This window comes from Dermacentor andersoni, chromosome 1 (assembly GCF_023375885.2).
Source record: "Dermacentor andersoni chromosome 1, qqDerAnde1_hic_scaffold, whole genome shotgun sequence".
NCBI lineage: Eukaryota > Metazoa > Arthropoda > Arachnida > Ixodida > Ixodidae > Dermacentor > Dermacentor andersoni.
The window spans coordinates 240,609,444-240,626,391 of record NC_092814.1 but is presented as its reverse complement, the minus strand read 5'-3'; the positions used below and the strand labels follow the sequence as shown (position 1 = coordinate 240,626,391).

General features: G+C 41.4%; 1 protein-coding gene across 9 annotated transcripts in view; it reads left to right on the top strand.

Annotated features, from left to right (window-relative positions):
• Nucleotides 1-16,948, top strand: part of twin (CCR4-NOT transcription complex subunit 6-like twin) — a 300,870-nt gene that overhangs the window by 33,398 nt on the left and 250,524 nt on the right. For 8 of the 9 annotated variants that reach the window (XM_050195821.2, XM_055063546.1, XM_050195820.2 and 5 more), the window contains one exon: nt 16,015-16,113. The exons of the other annotated variant lie outside the window; for it this stretch is intronic. In XM_050195821.2, coding sequence (XP_050051778.1) covers nt 16,015-16,113 — 99 coding nt within the window. The remainder of the gene's footprint in view (nt 1-16,014; nt 16,114-16,948) is intronic. 9 annotated transcript variants of the gene reach the window in all.

Genomic DNA, 16,948 nt, shown 5'->3' with positions numbered 1-16,948 from the left:
TCTGGGTATCCGCCTGGCCACTGGCGCATTTAGAACAAGCCCTCTCGAAAGTCTATACGTAAGTCAGATGAGTGGTCACTCCATTTTCAGAGAACATACATCAGCTTCACCTATTTTCTCAAAGTGCGCTCTAATAAAGAACATCCTTACTTCACAACCATTAACGACTTGACGTGTGAAACATTTTTTCGTAATATACCCTCTATGAGACTTCCTTTGTCATTGCGTGCAAGAGAACTTAGTGAGGTAATGGATGTTGCAGTTCTCGAACATTGCCTAATGCCTCCAGCTAAGCTATTACCACCCTGAAAGTGGCAGGTGATAGACTGTGATGTATCCTTTGTAGAGGTCACAAAGCACGCACCTGACCTCGAAATCGCAATGCATTTCCGTGAACTCAATCGAAGTACTCCTGCTTTGAATTCTACACAGACGCGTCAAAATCACATGCTGGTGTATCTTATGCTGTTGTTAGTCCCTCTTTTTCTAAATCTGACGTATTGAACCCGCAAACAAGTATCTTCACTGCAGAATCCTATACAGTACTCTCTGCAGTAAAACATATAAAGAAATTAAAACTTGACAGAGCAATAGTATTCACAGATTCGTTAAGTCTTGTAAAAGCGTTAATTTCATTACAAAAGCATACAAATCCTGTTTTCATTGAACTTTACTCACTCTTATGCAATATTTATCTATCACATAGACATGTAGTAATATGCTGGGTACCTGGCCACAGAGGCATCGAGGGTAATGTACTAGCTGATAAAATGGCCACATCGCTCACATCACTAGCTATTATTCCTATGGCTGCTGTCCCTGTCACAGATCTGAAGCCCTTCTTATGAAAGAAACTGCGAAAACACTGACAACGCATGTGGAACGCAGAAATAAATAATAAACTGCATGTTATAAAGCCACAGTTAGATTTTTGGCCCTCCCCAACAATATCAAGGCGAACAGATGTCCTATTCTGTCGTCTCAGAATAGGGCACACATTTGGTACCCACAATTTTCTGCTCACTGGAAATGAACCTCCAACCTGTGGTCGGTGTGGTGAGGCTGACCGTCCTCCACGTCCTGTTGGAGTGATGGAAAGGCGAAAATGAGAGAAAGAAACATTTTGCTCTTGGAGATCAATATTGCATCCCTCTTCACCTGGCTATGTTTCTTGGTAAAGAACCGTTTTTTAACACCAAAGCAGTCCTCAATTTCTTAAATGATGTTGTCGTACATGTTATAAGCCCATCAAATTCGTAGCGCATTCCCTTTCCAGAGGATGCTGCTGTGATAGTTGCTTTGCTTGCACATGCCTCCAGCCCCTTGTGTCTGAAAGGCTCTAATGAGGCAGTGGTGCTCTAGTCAATTTTAGCGTCTTATTATTTTGTATATCGTATCATTATTTCGCAGTGCTCCTTAATGCTCATAGTACACATCATTTGTCATCGCCATAATCTTATTACACATAGACTTTATGCAGTTTGTAGTGACCATTTTTAAGGCCCCTTCACATCAACTTCATAGAAATCATAACTCCACTGCAAACTCATCAACACTGGCTTGGTGCTCTTCGGTCATATCTGGCCCTTGCGCCACTAAACATCACACATTCATTCAAATGCTCAATAGATTACTGTATATTGGAATCTGTGTTTAAACTGGGGTTTAAGAAATATCCTTTTTTTCTATTGTGCTGAGAAAACTTATACCGGGCATTTTTTTTTCTGTATACACTTTAGTAGTTGTTTTTTTTTTTTATTGTATGTCAAATAGTGCATTTCTTCCACACAATTTGGACAGAAGTATGCAACTGAGGTTGTTTACACAACAACAAATGATTACAAACAACACAGGTAAATAACAGTATATCTTGGACAACGTACAAACACATGAGTGTTGATGGAAAGCCACGCAGTAGTCACCCGAAATTCCGCCTCTTGATACTAAAACAGGTACAAAAGGGAGAATGTATAATAGCAATACTGACCAAGGTGCGCTCTGACCCAACTGCAGTCTGTAAGCGGAAGACTGATGCAGATGCAATTTTTGAAACAGTGCATTTTAATAAGACATGATTATACGTTCCAGCTGAAATGAAACAAAATTCAATCCACTCAAAGAAGGGCTGAAAGCTTTAACTGTCATGCTGTTCTCCATAAGACTCCTCTCAAAAGCCATGCCTCCTCACATGGAGTAGAGTAGTAAGTTTGGCTAGTTGGTGGAAGTTCATCTTGTAATACGAGGGCTACTTCGATGTAAACACATGGACAACAGATGTAGAAATAGATAGGACGCGCGCAGACTCACAACTTTGTGAGTCTGTGCGCGTTCCTTGTCTTTGTGTTTATAGTGCAGTAAACCCTGTATTACAAGAGGAACTCCTCGCATGGAGTTCAGTCATTCACAATGAGCTCAACTCTTCGGTGAAGCGCATGAAAGCAAAAGACTCCATATCTAAGGCAGTGAAAAGATGTGGTGTCCTGGTTGCTGTCGCCAAGAGCCATCACGGTTGAAGACTGGTCGCGTCTTGCGCCAGGTGATGATCATGTCTCTGTCCTCTCTATTCCTGACTCGGGGCTCATCTGCCTCCTTGGTCCCCTTCGGTTGCCACTCCACTGAACGCCAGAACAATGACTTGTTTTTCTCTCTCTCTCTCTTGTAAGCATTGCTTTTTCACAGGTCTGTTTTCCGCAGATGCAGCAGCAGGCCGGGTAACTGAGGTGACAAGCAAATCTTCTCTTCACAGAACAGCTGAAACTTGTTTTCAAGGCGGCTGATTTTGTTTTATATCTTCTTTGGCATCTCTCGACTTTGTCAGAGGGCAGTTTTACTGAGTATTTCTTGGCCTGACTAACTCTTTATGATGCCTAGTCATGGGACATGTTGAAGTACTCGTCAATACTTTTTTTTGGGCGGGTTGGTTCATCTTGAAACATATGGGTAGCAGCACAAACAGATGACCACAAGAAGGGAGACACGTACACACAAGCGCTGACTAACAACTGGTTTTATTGACAAAGATAGCACACCTTATATATGCCAGTGTGAAGCAAGGGAAATGAAGGGGAGAAACGTGTCAATGATGATAACGTGCCGACAATGCAAGCGCAATACAGCCAACCAAGCACAACAAAATGCAATCAATTATTTTCCTTTTACTTTTCTTTGCAATCAGAATTCCTGACAGTCGCATCCAGAAGATCAAATTCAGCATCAAAGAGAGCAAGGGAAGGAGTGCTAAAGCATTTGCTACCTAATTTTCTAATGTGGTAGGCTTCTAAACTGATGTGCCCAGTCTTGTCACTGCTCTTTCCTACAATCATTGTCTCACCGAGCCACACAATCCATACACTTGCTAACGTGCGCAACTAAATGTGCATATTTATCATCTAGTTTTTTTTTTTTTTTCAGTTTTTGAGCGTGTTCCCCTAAGTGGTCATTGACGCAGCGACCAGTTTCGCCAACGTAAAACGTAAATGATATAGGAATGCAATACACCAATCCAGTGGAATATTTAACAAATGGCGATTGGTGGTTCTTCTGGCATCCACGTTTTCTGGCGTTGCAGATATGTGGGCATAACTTTCCTAGCTTATTTTGGGCAGAGAAACAAATTGGCACGCCGTGCCTACTTGCCACCTTCTTAAGATTGTGGGAAGTTCATGAATGTAAGGGACTACCTCAGGCTTAGGTGTCTTCTGTCGATCCTCAGCCGTTGTACTTCGCGGTCCACGTTTGAATTTTTGAAGGAGGGTTTCTGAAACGGCGGCCAAGACCAAGATGGGGAACCCTGCAGCCGAAAGATGGCTTACCTGATTATTAAAACTGTGCTTAATCTGATGTGGGCACGCTTTTGGAGAACCGATTCCATACACAACACCGCTATTTCTATCTTGATTGTCTTGTAGTGTGCCGAGTCAAAGGGCAGCAACTCCTTCTTAGCCCATGGGTAGTATCCCCAGCAAACGTGTCATCACAGAATGTGATTTTTAGGTATAAGAACTGTAAAATTGAAAGGTCTGGGAGTTCATGGGTGAAACGCAACCCACATCCATGTTTGCTAAAAATAGAGAAAACTTTTCCTACTGTAGAGGAGTAGGTGAAGGCGGGCTGCTTCTTTAAACGCTCTAAAAAATTGTCAGCATACCTAAAAATTTTTAAAACCAGCCCCTCATTAAACACCTGTTCTAGTGCGTTGTCCACCTTGGCCAGAAAAATGTTGCAAAGAATAGGGGCTACACAAGACCCTATGCAGATGCCATCACGCTGCAAAAACGGCTGCCCATCAAGTACAATAACAGTAGAGTTCAAGTAAAACTGCAAAGAGCAGTGACAAGACTGTGTGCATCAGTTTAGAAGCCTACCAGATTCGAAAATTAGGTAGCAAATGCTTCAGCACTCCTTCCCTTGCTCTCATTGATGGTGAATTTGATCTTCTGGATGCGGCTGTCGGGGGCTTTGATTGCAAAGAAAAAGAAAACGGAAAATAATTGTTTGCATTTTGTTGTGCTTGGTTGGCTGTATTGCACTTGCGTTGTTGGCACGTTATCATCCTTGATATGTTTCTCTCCTTCATTTCCCTTGCTTCACCCTGGCATATATAAGGTGTGCTATCTTTGTCAATAAAACCAGTTGTTAGTCAGCGCTTGTGTGTACGTGTCTCCCTTCTTGTGGTCATCTGTTTGCGCTGTTACCCATATGTTTCAAGATGAACCAACCCGCCCAAAAAGAAGTATTGACGAGTACTTCAACATGTCCCATGACTAGGCATCATGAGTTTGTTAAATCTCATGAGTTTGTTAGTTAGCTAATTTCACATTATGATTTGTTGCCAAATGATTCCTGCCTGTTGAAGCTACGGTAATACCAAAAACGATTTTAAAAAATTGTATAGCATAAAAAGACAAAACGTCTGGGCATTATACTCTATGTACAGCTGGCACATATCTTGAACACAGCAAACAACTATACCAGCCTTTTTCTGCTCACCAGGATCACTTTATTCAAAAATTGTCTCATCAAAGCATAGATACTGACTGGTCCAGAAATGTTGCGTGGCTGCTTAAACCGAATGTTAGAAGTACAACTTGTAGCCTCAAACAGACACAGTTGCACTAATACATGTGCAAAACTGTCAGTTTTTTGTTTTGTGGTGTTTGTGTACTTGTGCAGCCACTTTTCTTGATACTGTGCACTTAAGTTCCAGTGTCAAGCAAAGCAAGTTTACCAAACACCCACTATTCAGTGCACTCTACAACAACTTTTATGACATTCTCATGGAACTACATAGGTTTGCCAAGTGACACTCTCTTAAAGTGACACTAAATTTGAAGGTGCCGAACTCAACCAGAATGGAACGTAAGATCGGAGCTGAGCCACCATTTTCAGTCGAGCGAGAACACAACCAATCTTTTTTTCTGCCATCTTGGAATCAACCCAAAACCAGGCCTTTTGAAAGGAACCATTTTGAACCAGTTCGACTGTAGGTTTAACACATGATAGTTTTGTGCTTCTGCACAATTTTGTGCTTAAAAGAAAGTCACCTCAATGGCTCACTCAACTGTAAGCATGGTCGGCTCAATTGTACACTGTGCACATAGTCGAGAGTGTACTGTCTAGACACAGTGTGGCCAACACTGTTCCATAATGGGGTATGCTGCTTGTGCTGAGGGCATCTTCTATGTTCAGGCACGGTATCACACTGGTCGCTCTGACCTATAAAGTATATGTGCTGATCCTTGCACTGTACTTCCAGTGAGTGCTGTTGCTCCTGCAGTGTGATTCATGGCTTCATGAAAATTCTCCACTGCAAGCGCAGATGGCAACAGCTCAAAAAATGGGGAGGGTCGGGCTTTGTTTCATGGTGCTTGGTTATTAATAAGTTACAATGTGAATTTATGTAATTGTATGCTCTCTCTATAGCTTTTAGGTTGTATGCCTTTTTGGATGGGAGAAAATCAGTGCATGCGCTCTGCAGAAAGCCAGGATGGAACATGTATTGTTATGAAATGCCTAAAAAGCTGTATTTGTTCGAGATCTCTCATCTATTAAAAATGTCACACAATCTGTACTTAATTCTGGTCAAAGTGTTCACACTACATACTTATCTGCTTGTCTTTAGTCTACATAAAGGACTGCAAGCAAATTCTTTTACAAAATTTTTTATTTGCATTTTTGCCACAGCTACACACCTCAATTCAAACATCGTATACTATTCGTTCAGCACTTTCACTACATTATTTATTTGCTCCTCTAAATATTTCAGCTGAAATTTACAGATTGAGCAAGTAGGGGCAGAAAATGTTTAGGAAGTGATCGATCAATTGATTTTGTGATATTGGAAACATTGGCAACTTTCGTCACCAGCTTTTCCATAGTAATTGATTGCCTAATGCAGGGGTCTCCCAGCTTTTCAACCGAAGGGCCAGATCGGCGACCAGTGGCGATGGGGAGGGCCGGACGATAAAGAACTAGACAAGAATTAGCAAAAATATATCAAACATGAGTAATGGTAGTGGGCATAGACTAAAAATGTTATTGCAATTTAGGCATGCACTTTATTCAAACAATTTATTGTAAAATTAGTTTCGTTGACTTTCTGGGATAAGGACCAGTAAAGGAGCAAAGTACAGTAAATTCTCAGTTGTACTAATGTCATTTTAACGAATATTTCAGAATAACAAACTTATAGAAACTCCTCGGCAGTATTCCTATGTATTCTATGCAAAAATCTTTCAGTTAAACGAATTTCTGAATAGCAAATATTTCAGTTGAACAAACTTTACCAGTGGACCTGGGATCATTTTTTCAGTCAGTTCAACAAAATTTTGCGCTCTGCATCACTGGCGTAGCCGATGCCCCCAGCCCCCATATCGCCCCTCCAGTGGCGGCTATGTGCAGTGTGACAGTGAGTTTGTTACCTGTGCTAAACTATCAGATCTGGAAATTCTTTCCACTGTTCATCCCAGAGAAGAAGAGTGCGACGAGAAAGATGCAATGTTGGAGGCAGATTAAAACCCTGTAATTCTAGCCGAGGCTGTAGGATGCCTTGGAAAGTTGTGAGACTTCGTGGTGTGCCAGAGGAAATGGACAAAAACATACTCTCTGGACACCTTTGTTACATCTTGTGCTTTAAGAGCACCAGTGCAAATGAAAATCATATATATACATATTTTTTCAAAATGAGATAGGCGGCAACGTAACTGTTATGCACTTTGTATATATTGATGTCCATATTCCAGCATAACTTTTTGTTGGGCTAGTTGGTGCATGTTACTGAAGTACTAAAGCGCCAAACAGACAACACAAGAAGAGACACGGATGAGCGCTTACTAACAACTGATGCTTTATTGACGGAAACACACAATATATATATACGCAAATCTGAAGGCGCAACTCGCGCCTTGTCAAAAATCACATGCTAACCAGGCAAAAGGCGATAGAACGATTCTGAAGGTGACGTTCGTGACAATGACACGTGGTGTACAGGGCCAAATGACTATAAATGATAATGGTTACGCGATACACAAACACCGTTGTAAGGGAGTACCCCATTAAAAACTAAAAGATTAAGAATTTTCACCAAGCACAGGTGGCGCAGCAACATGCTCACTTCTAACTAAGGGCTTCTAAAAAGGACATTTCACTTTTATACAGAATTTTTGATGGTTCACTCACGCATTCAAGGCCCTTCCTTTTAATGTGGAAGGCTTCCTTCAGCTAACGGGCAACGCTGTCTCGACTTCTGTCCAGAACAATGGTATCTCTTAGGCGAGGCTTGCACCCGCACTCTTTGCAATGGATGGCCATATTGGAACCAGTTCCTTTTTCCTGTGAGCGTTCGTGTTCGTTTAGCCTTTCATTTAAACACCGCTGACTTTCATTTAAACCTTTTTGCATGAGAGCGGAATTTGATAAACTACCCCTTCCTTGCAACTGACAAGTAGATCGGTATGCTGGGTTCCGCAGGTCGCGCGTCCTGTTTTTTGGTTGCTAACGCGGGAGCACAATGTAGCAAGTTTTGAAGGGGCTGAGAAAACAACCAGGACTTTGAATTTACTCGCGACCTTTTTCAGGTTGTGAGCTGTGCGGTGAGAGTACGGTACGACTACGGGTCTTAATCTCCTCGTTTGTTCTTGCGTGTTTTTTCTTGCTTTCCCTTTTATTTTCTGGAGCAAGCACTCTACTACAGAACTTAGAACTGTCTGTGGAAACTCCGCCTCCTTTAGCCTTTCAATCTGCTGTTGGAAGCTGCTCCATATGGCATGCTTACATGATTTCCTGGCAGCCGATTCCAATGCCCCTGTGGCTATCGCTCTTTTTACGATCTTAGAGTGGGCTGACTCATAAGACAAGAGCTCTTTTTGCGCTCAGGAGTGGTACTTCCAGTGCACTTCAGCTCCCAGGCTGAGCTCGAGGTCTAAAAACTGTAACTTATTGTTCTTTGGTACTTCAAAGGTGTATTCTAAACCATGGCTATATTTTATAAAACATCTAGCATCTCTTTGACAGATTCTTGGTGGTCTGATGGATCCTGTCTGTTTAACACAATTAGGAAATCATCTACATATCTAAATACTTTCAAAACCTTCTGTTTGTCAAGCATGCTGTCCAAAACGCTATCAACGGCAGAAAGAAAAATGTTGCTTAAGATAGGGGCTACACAGGACCCTATACAGATGCCCTTCTTCTGAACATAAACCCTATCATCAAACTGAACTAGCGTGGAACTAAGGTAAAACTTCAGAAGCCTAATGAAATTTTCAACTGACATGCCCACAGAATTTTGAAACAGAATGGTGCCTTTCTTTTCAATACATGCCTGGACAGCTAAACACAGTTCCTTGTGTGGGATACAAATAGAAAAAGATCCTTAACATCGACCGAGAAAAAACTACCTACAGTACTGCAGGACTGCAAAAATCCTACCACATCATAGGAGTTCCTTGTTTTGAAAGGATCTTCTATGTTAAGTGAACTCAAATGCTTTAACAGAAACTGGCTAACATGACGTTGCCAAGATTCCCTTTCGCTCACAATACACCGGAACGGAACTTCTTTTTTGTAGGTCTTGGCGGTAAAAAACATGCCCAAAGTCTTATTTTTGCACTTTCTTATGGCATTTGTTATTTTTCCTAGTTCTCCATAACTCCATAAATTGCATTTCACACTTTTGACTCGTCTGCTTTGCCCTATGCTGTTCCATGTTCTAGTGAACTTTCATTTCAATGAACTATTTTCTCGAGTCCCTTGGTTCACTTAAGTGAGAGTTCACTAACTTTTTTTAGGACTATAATTTTGCTTTTACAGTCTGCGCTCATTACAACGGACCAGTGTCTTTCGGCTATAACGCACTATATTTCAGCCTTAGTTCGTTCTACCTATTTGATTTATGCAACGAAGTTCGCTTTTAATGGACCGTGCTACAACGGACTATTGGCTACAGCAGACGAAATTAGCGACAATTTCTTTAAAAATCGGGCATATAAAACATACTTTTGCAATGTCAACATGTGTTGACAACTGACTTGCAAGGGTCGCCGATGATCGCTGTTCAATATCGCCCGCACGAGGGAGGAATGCAGAGCAGAAGCATGCAGTCTTTCGCGCGCGAGGCAAGAGAGAGGGGTTCTACTTCAATAGCTGCTGCTTATGGCGCGGCCGCGGTACCTTGAAAGCGATCTGCGATGTGAACAAAGTGCGTGCCCACGTGGGCCTCATCTTCAAATTGATCTGCGATGTGGACAAAGTGCGCCGAGTGCCGGTAGCTTCGTATGTGCTGTGCTTTTGACGTTTAGTTCGCATTAAAACGAAAGGCAGCACAAACGTCAGTTCGTTCGCTGCTGTTGACGCGCTTATCTTGCTTCATTTGCTATCGCAATTGATGCTTCGCCTTTCGGGTGAAACTGCAACGTTTCGTTTGTTTTTTACTTTGGACGTTCTTCACTTACTCTTTGCAATATTGCAAAGTTATTAGACATCACTACTAAAGTTTCGGAAGTGAGGCGTTTCGAATATTACAGACTTCTGATAAAACGGACATTTTTTGTCGGATTATCAGGGTCCATTGTAATGAGAGTCGACTGTACCACCAAGTCATCTTCGATATATTGATTGGAAATAATAACATTAGTGATGGCAAATAACCTTGTTCGCATTTCCTGACTGAAACACAGTTTTTTGCTTGTTCAGCCTTTTTATCTGCACTAAGTAGATCTCTGCAAGTTGTTGAAGTGGTTTGAGAAGCATCGCCACTCCTTACAAAGGGCCCTTTGTTTAACTGATGTGTTCTTACTGCAAGTCTGGTATTTCTACAAATCCTTGTTGAATTTGCACATAGTGCTCGCATTTCAGTAGTGTATAGAAGTGTAGTCAAGTTGGTGTAGAATTGTCAAGAATAACAGCCCGACACACAGAAAACAGAGAGCATTCATGCTATTTCGTCTGGCTCTCTGTCCCATGTATTGAGCTTTATCCTTGGCAATATGTATGTTTTAAAAGTTGCCAGAAAAGAGGACTCATGTCAGTTCAATGTATATAGTTACTGGAAAGCAGGCAGGCAAACATGGACCCAAGAAAGAACGAAAAAAAAACACACAAGTGCCGACTATCAACTGAAAGGTTGCACAGTGGCAGAAAAAAAAGGAGGCACAAAAGTTATCTGCACATGCTCAAGGGAAGGCAGTGCTGGTGTGGGCACTTGCGAAAGATAGCTGCTTAGACAGGACAATTCCTGTTTGTTCACATTTATGGAGGGCTGACTTATGCACATGTACCACTATTTGTGGTGTACCGAGCCTCGACCATAATGCGAGTTCCTTTGCTCTTATGGGTGAACAAAACTATACTGCCTGTGAATTTTGCAGTACACTTGCAATCACGACAGTGCAACAAAATGTGATGATGTTCCACCGGTTCACGAACGTTTATGCTCAATTATTATCTGATTGGTACAAAGACCTGTCTGCCCTACATGCGATGGACCACTGCTAAAAGAAACTTTATAAACAATGCATATTCAGCGTTCTGTGGAACTCTTCGTACGCTTTACATAACACCTGTCGAGCCTGTTGTTGCGGAATAGGCTTAGTTCATAAAATCATACTTCAAAATGTTTCCCAACTTTGCGTTTGAAAAAACACCTAATTTTTTCTTTTGTTTCTCTGTGTTTGCAGCCATGCAGCCTTAATTGCTGTATTTTATGGGTACGCGTTTCGTAAACAATAATCATTGATGTATTGGACCACTTTGCTATTTAAGATGAGTTAAATCAAGAGATATATTCAAGTGTGCACAAGCGTTCTCGGATGGCCTGCTAAGCTAATTTTCTTGCATGGTTTAACTGAATAATTTGGTTTAAAAATAAATTGTGACTGAACCACTAATAAATTGCTCACTAGTTAATTGATTCAGTAGAGATACCAGCAGTCATAGAGGCATTGCGTAATCAAGGAGTACAAAACGCTTACGTAAATACCTTGGAAAATATCTACAGAGGTTCTACAGCTACCTTAATTCTACACAAGAAAAGCAGGAAGATACCTATAAAGAAAGGGGTTAGACAGGGTGACACAATCTCTCCAACACTATTCACTGCGTGCTTGGAAGAAGTATTCAAGCTATTAAACTGGGAAGGCTTAGAAGTAAGGATCAACGGTGAATATCTCGGCAACCTTCGGTTTTTGCCAATGACATTGTTCTATTCAGCAACAATGCAGATAGGTTACAACAAATGATTCAGGACCTTAACAGAGAGAGTGTAAGAGTGGGGTTGAAGATTAATATGCAGAAGACAAAGATAATGATGAATAGCCGGGCAAGGGAACAAGAGTTCAAGATTGCCAGTCAGCCTCTAGAGTCTGTGAAGGAGTATGTTTACCTAGGTCAATTAATCACAGGGAACTCTGATCATGAGAAGGAAATTCATAGAAGAATAAAAATGGGTTGGATCACATATGGCAGACATTGTCAGCTCCTGACTAGAAGCTTATCATTATCATTGAAAAGGAAGGTGTGCAATCAGTGCATTTCACCAGTGCTGACATATGGGGCAGAGACTTCAAGACTGACAAAGAAGTTTGAGAACAAGTTAAGGACTGCGCAAAGTGCGATGGAACGAAGATTGCTAGGCATAACATTAAGAGATAGAAAGAGAGTGGTTTGGATCAGAGAGCAAATGGGTATGGACGATATTCTAATTGCCATGAACAGAAAAAAAATGGAGCTGGGCAGGTAATGTAATGCGCCGGTTAGATAACCGTTGGACCATTAGGGTTACAGAATGGGTACCAAGAGAAGGGAAACACAGGGAAGTGCCCAACGGCAGGATTCTAACAGAGGACCTCTAACACAGAATCCAGATATTGAAACCATTACGCCATGGATGCATGCATCAGCAAGCAACATATAACGCCCTTATGAATTTCTTGCGGGCAAGCCAGCGTGTTGAGACACTTGGTGTATTTCATTTTGGTCATCTCGACATGTTGAGCCACTGCACTTAGTAGTGATTGTGCATGTTAGCGGAGTATACTGCACTTAGAAAAGTATAGATCGCTTTGAAATTTAGGACAATGAGGACAGATAAACCATAATAAACAAAGCCACAAGAACATCTGAATCTAAAAGTACAAATATCAGACAAATAAATTATCTTCCCCTCATTCCCAGGGTGGCTGAACGATCGCAGTGCCAGAGTTCCCTCTAGTAATTATTGTATGAAACTCTGACTGAAACTAGGCATGAAGCACAATATGTATGAGGTTGGAAAGAAAATTTAATGTAATCATGAATTTGCAACTAAGAATGAGGGTGGCCACTGACTGCAATGTATAAAATATGACACTGTACTGTCAGAATGGCATAAGTCGGAGTGACCACGAATCGTAACTTGTTAAAGCAGGAGCAGCTGATTAACAAAAAAGTCACAGGTGATATTTTTGTTGATATTCGACAGCAGTTCGCTACTTGTCTCGAAGCGGCCACCGTGTGTGTGATCGCCGCTGCAAGGTGATCGAGCAGCCTGCCGGCACTGCCATCATACCTTAACTCCGAAAACCCACAAAGTAGGTAAAAGGGAGAACATTTACTTACTCATTGTGCAGTTATGGTTCACAATTTAGTCATTAATTGTTATTTGGTAGAAAATTCAAAACACAGATTACTGCTGATAGGTTTTATTATGGAACAAGTCATCACCAGCTTTTTATGTCCACTGCAGGACCACTTATTCTCCCAGCAATATCCATTTATTTCTGTCTTGTGCCAGCTGACCCCATTCTATACCAACTGAGATTTTCCTCATTTCATCAGACCACACAGCTCCCTGCCGTCCTTCAGTGAGCTTTCCTTCCCTTCCCTTGTCACCCGTTTAGTAATTCCAGTAGTCTACCGGTGGTTGTCTGTCATATGCATTACATGGCCTGCCCAGCTCAGTTTTTTCTTCTTAGCTAGAATATGGGCTACCCAGTTTTGCTCTCTAATCCACACCACAATCTTCCTGTCTCTTACATTTTTTGTTGCATTGCTCGTTGTGCGGTGCTTAACTTGGGAAGTTTCTTTGTTAACTTCCAAGTTTCTGCCCCATATGTTAGTACCGATATAATGAAATGATTGTACAGTAAGTTTTCTTTTCTAGGATAGAGGTAAGCTACCAGTCATGATTTGGCAGCTTACCACTACTTGTGAATTATGTAGGCTGAAAGAAATGAGGATAATTGCCATATTTTTCATCAGAAGCAACCCCTGTGGCACATCTGGCCAGCTTTTAATGACAGTACATTTGTTTGCAACCAATGAAACATGTAGAAATACTCGAATATGAATGTTGAAGTAAATGAATAGCTCTCTGATTCCACTGAGTCATTTGCTAAAAACAGTGAGTCACTGAAATTTATTTAATGTACCAGCAAGACTTTGAAATTGGTGTGCTTGAGGCCTTAAAGACATTTCAAACTCCCTAGCCCAGCACGCTTAGGGGAAGTCGAGAAATCTTCGGGGCGTCGTCTGACGTGATGGCTGAAACCAGCCAGTCGGGGCCTAGTGTGCTCCTCACACAATGGTCACACGACGTTCCTGATTCATTGATGTTTCCTTGAACAAGGTGGCGTGATCTGGTAAATTCAATAAAATCAACTACCAGAAAAAAATGCCGTATTGCCAGGTTTTGTGGAGAAGGCCCACTCTAAGGCGGAGACACGGCAGAGCATTTGCAGGAAAAAATGGCCTGCCTGTGGGTCAACCATCATCGGAAGGGCTGGCCGTGAGCCATAGTTTGGAGACCCCTGGTATAATGAATATGCGGAAATGACATGAAGAGATTAGCAAACAAGAATATACATAAAGTTTTGTTAATGTTATTACATGTTGCATTACCATATTTGCACGATTCTACCATGCTCCTGATTCTAACATGCAGTTATATTACCGGCCAAATATCCAAAAAACTTGGTACCGATTCTACTGCGCACATCAAGTAATGAAACCTGAGTCAACATGTGCTGTGTTGAAACAGTTTTATGGAACATACAAAGGCACAAAAACACACAAACAGCTGAATCTTAGTGGCTAGTCACTATCGGAGTCCAATGACACCTCCTTTTTACTGTCTACCAGCCACAGAAAGCCATCTTCATTTCCACCTAATGTATTTGAAGTGCCACATGAGCAGCAAACTGGAAAATGGCAACCGCAAACCAAGGTATAAAAAAAAACAATGTTCGTTCAGTGGCAATGTGGCTAGCTATCTTTCGTTTAGCATTTTTTCTTTAAATAGGAATCTGTTTTGTTTTTGATGTTGAGTAGAATTAGTTGTGATTGTAACACGCATGCATATTTGAATGCACTTTTTAATGCGTGTTAGAATCATGCAAATATGGTTCAGTAGCATGTTCACTTTATTTTCCATTTTCACAAAATAAACACAAATATACATAGGTAGTTAAACATTATATCCGGTATATAATTTCATTTTCTGTAATACAAACGAGTGTGAACAAATTTACTTTAATCAAGCAGTTATTTGAGGGACCCACTGTGCGTAGCGTAGTGGCAGCAGCACTGTGCTGCTGTGCGCATAGTCAGCAGCTGCATTTCGATGGGGGTGAAATGCAAAAACACTCAGGTACTTAGATTTATGCACATGTTAAAGAACCCCAGGTAGTCAGAATTAATCTCTGGTCTCCCACTACAGCGCGCCTCATAATCAAATTATCGTTTTGCCATGTAAAACCACAGAATATTTTTTTTTATTTGTATATAGGCATGTTGGAATTTGTACATTCAGTAGGCTTCATGGGGCTTGGTGTAGCTATACAATGTGCTACTACGTTACCCCTACCCATACGCAAAGGAAAACGGTCCGCAGTAGTTTCTATACAATGCCCAAGCAAACTTGTATGTTTCTCTAAAGCACTATGGGTTTTTTGTAAACTTAAAGCATGCAGATGTTTTTTTTTCCTTTGAACCCAGTTGAACCTGAATGTACTGGTTCTTGAAGCTCTGAACTGGTTTGAATCATTATAATTTTTTGCTCTAGAGCTGAACCTAAACTGAACTGAAAAGCCCGAGCCCAAACTAGAACCAAACCAGAAAAAATTTCATTTCGACACCCTGGGACAAGATAGCGCAAGCATCTTGCTTTCAGAATGCTAAGTGGCGCTGCACTTTCATCAGCGATGGTCTGCTTGGCGAGGCAGGAGCGCCAATTGAACACCACCTACTCAGTGATGTAGGAGGCAAAGCAAACATCCGGAAATCAAGATGCATGTGCAATCTCAGCCCTGCTCAAGTTTGCCCCTCTGACTGGGATATTTGTCAGGGAAAGCTGGTTCCTGAACATAGATAGGCCACTCAGCACAATATGTTGCATAAGAGCTGTGTCTCCTCTACGTTTGTATGTGTGTGAAGCAGAAATGCAGGAAACATCAAATGAGTTTGTCAGTTTCATAGCCTAAATAAGAATCCTATGAGTCCCATGTACTAGTTGAATATTATATGCAGTTTCTTTTATTGTAGGACTCAAAGGAAACCCATTGGCCCCAGAGCTCCTTAATATGTACAATGAACCAAATGGTACCCCAAAACTCTTGGCATACCTGTTGGAGAACCTTGGAGGTAAGTCCCTCCAGATGCTTTGTTCCTTCACTGTAAGCTCTTGCACTTACTTTTTGCTTCCAAGAACCGAGAGCTGCTGAATATGAGTGCAGGTTTTGTGCATTTCGCTTAAGCTAAGGGTTGGCTTTTATTCTACGTTTCTATTTTTCCTAAATGGGGTAAAGGCTGTCTGAACCTGTGGAAATGCAAGTACTAGTTTTAGTGCATAAGGTATGAAAGGTTCAATTTTTGGCCTTTGTTGACACGCTTGTGGCTCCCATGTGCTTGATATATCGATACAAAGACATAAAAGGGGAGATGCTAGTTGAAAACCCCAATTTTCTTTTTAAGAAATAATTCTTTAGATTGCAAAATTACACTTCAGCATTCTATTTTCATTTGTAAAGAAATCAAGGCATTCCTCAGCTAGAAGACTGAGAAAAATTATTTGAATTGAGGCATAGTAGCTATAGTGGCTTCATTTTTCCTGTCATTCTCAACTGATGAGGCTCACAGCCACTGATGGTTGGCTTTCCTGGTTTAACAACAAGTGAGTACTAGCTGTGGCTGTGTCGGTTCCAGCTCATTTTCCGCTTTTCACCAGTGCTAAGGCGAAGGCTATGCTTCCTGCATAGTAGAGCCTGACAAGTTAAAAACTATTGTCTCATCGTATTCAGAGCAAACCCCAAAATGCAGCAGTGCCTCTCAACAGCAAAATTTGGTTCATCATTATCAGCCTATATCGTGTCCACTGCAGGACGAAGGCCTTTCCTAGTGATCTCCAATTACCCCTGTCTTGCACTAGCTGATTCCAACTTGTGCCTGCAAATTTCCTAATTTCATCAACCCACCTTAT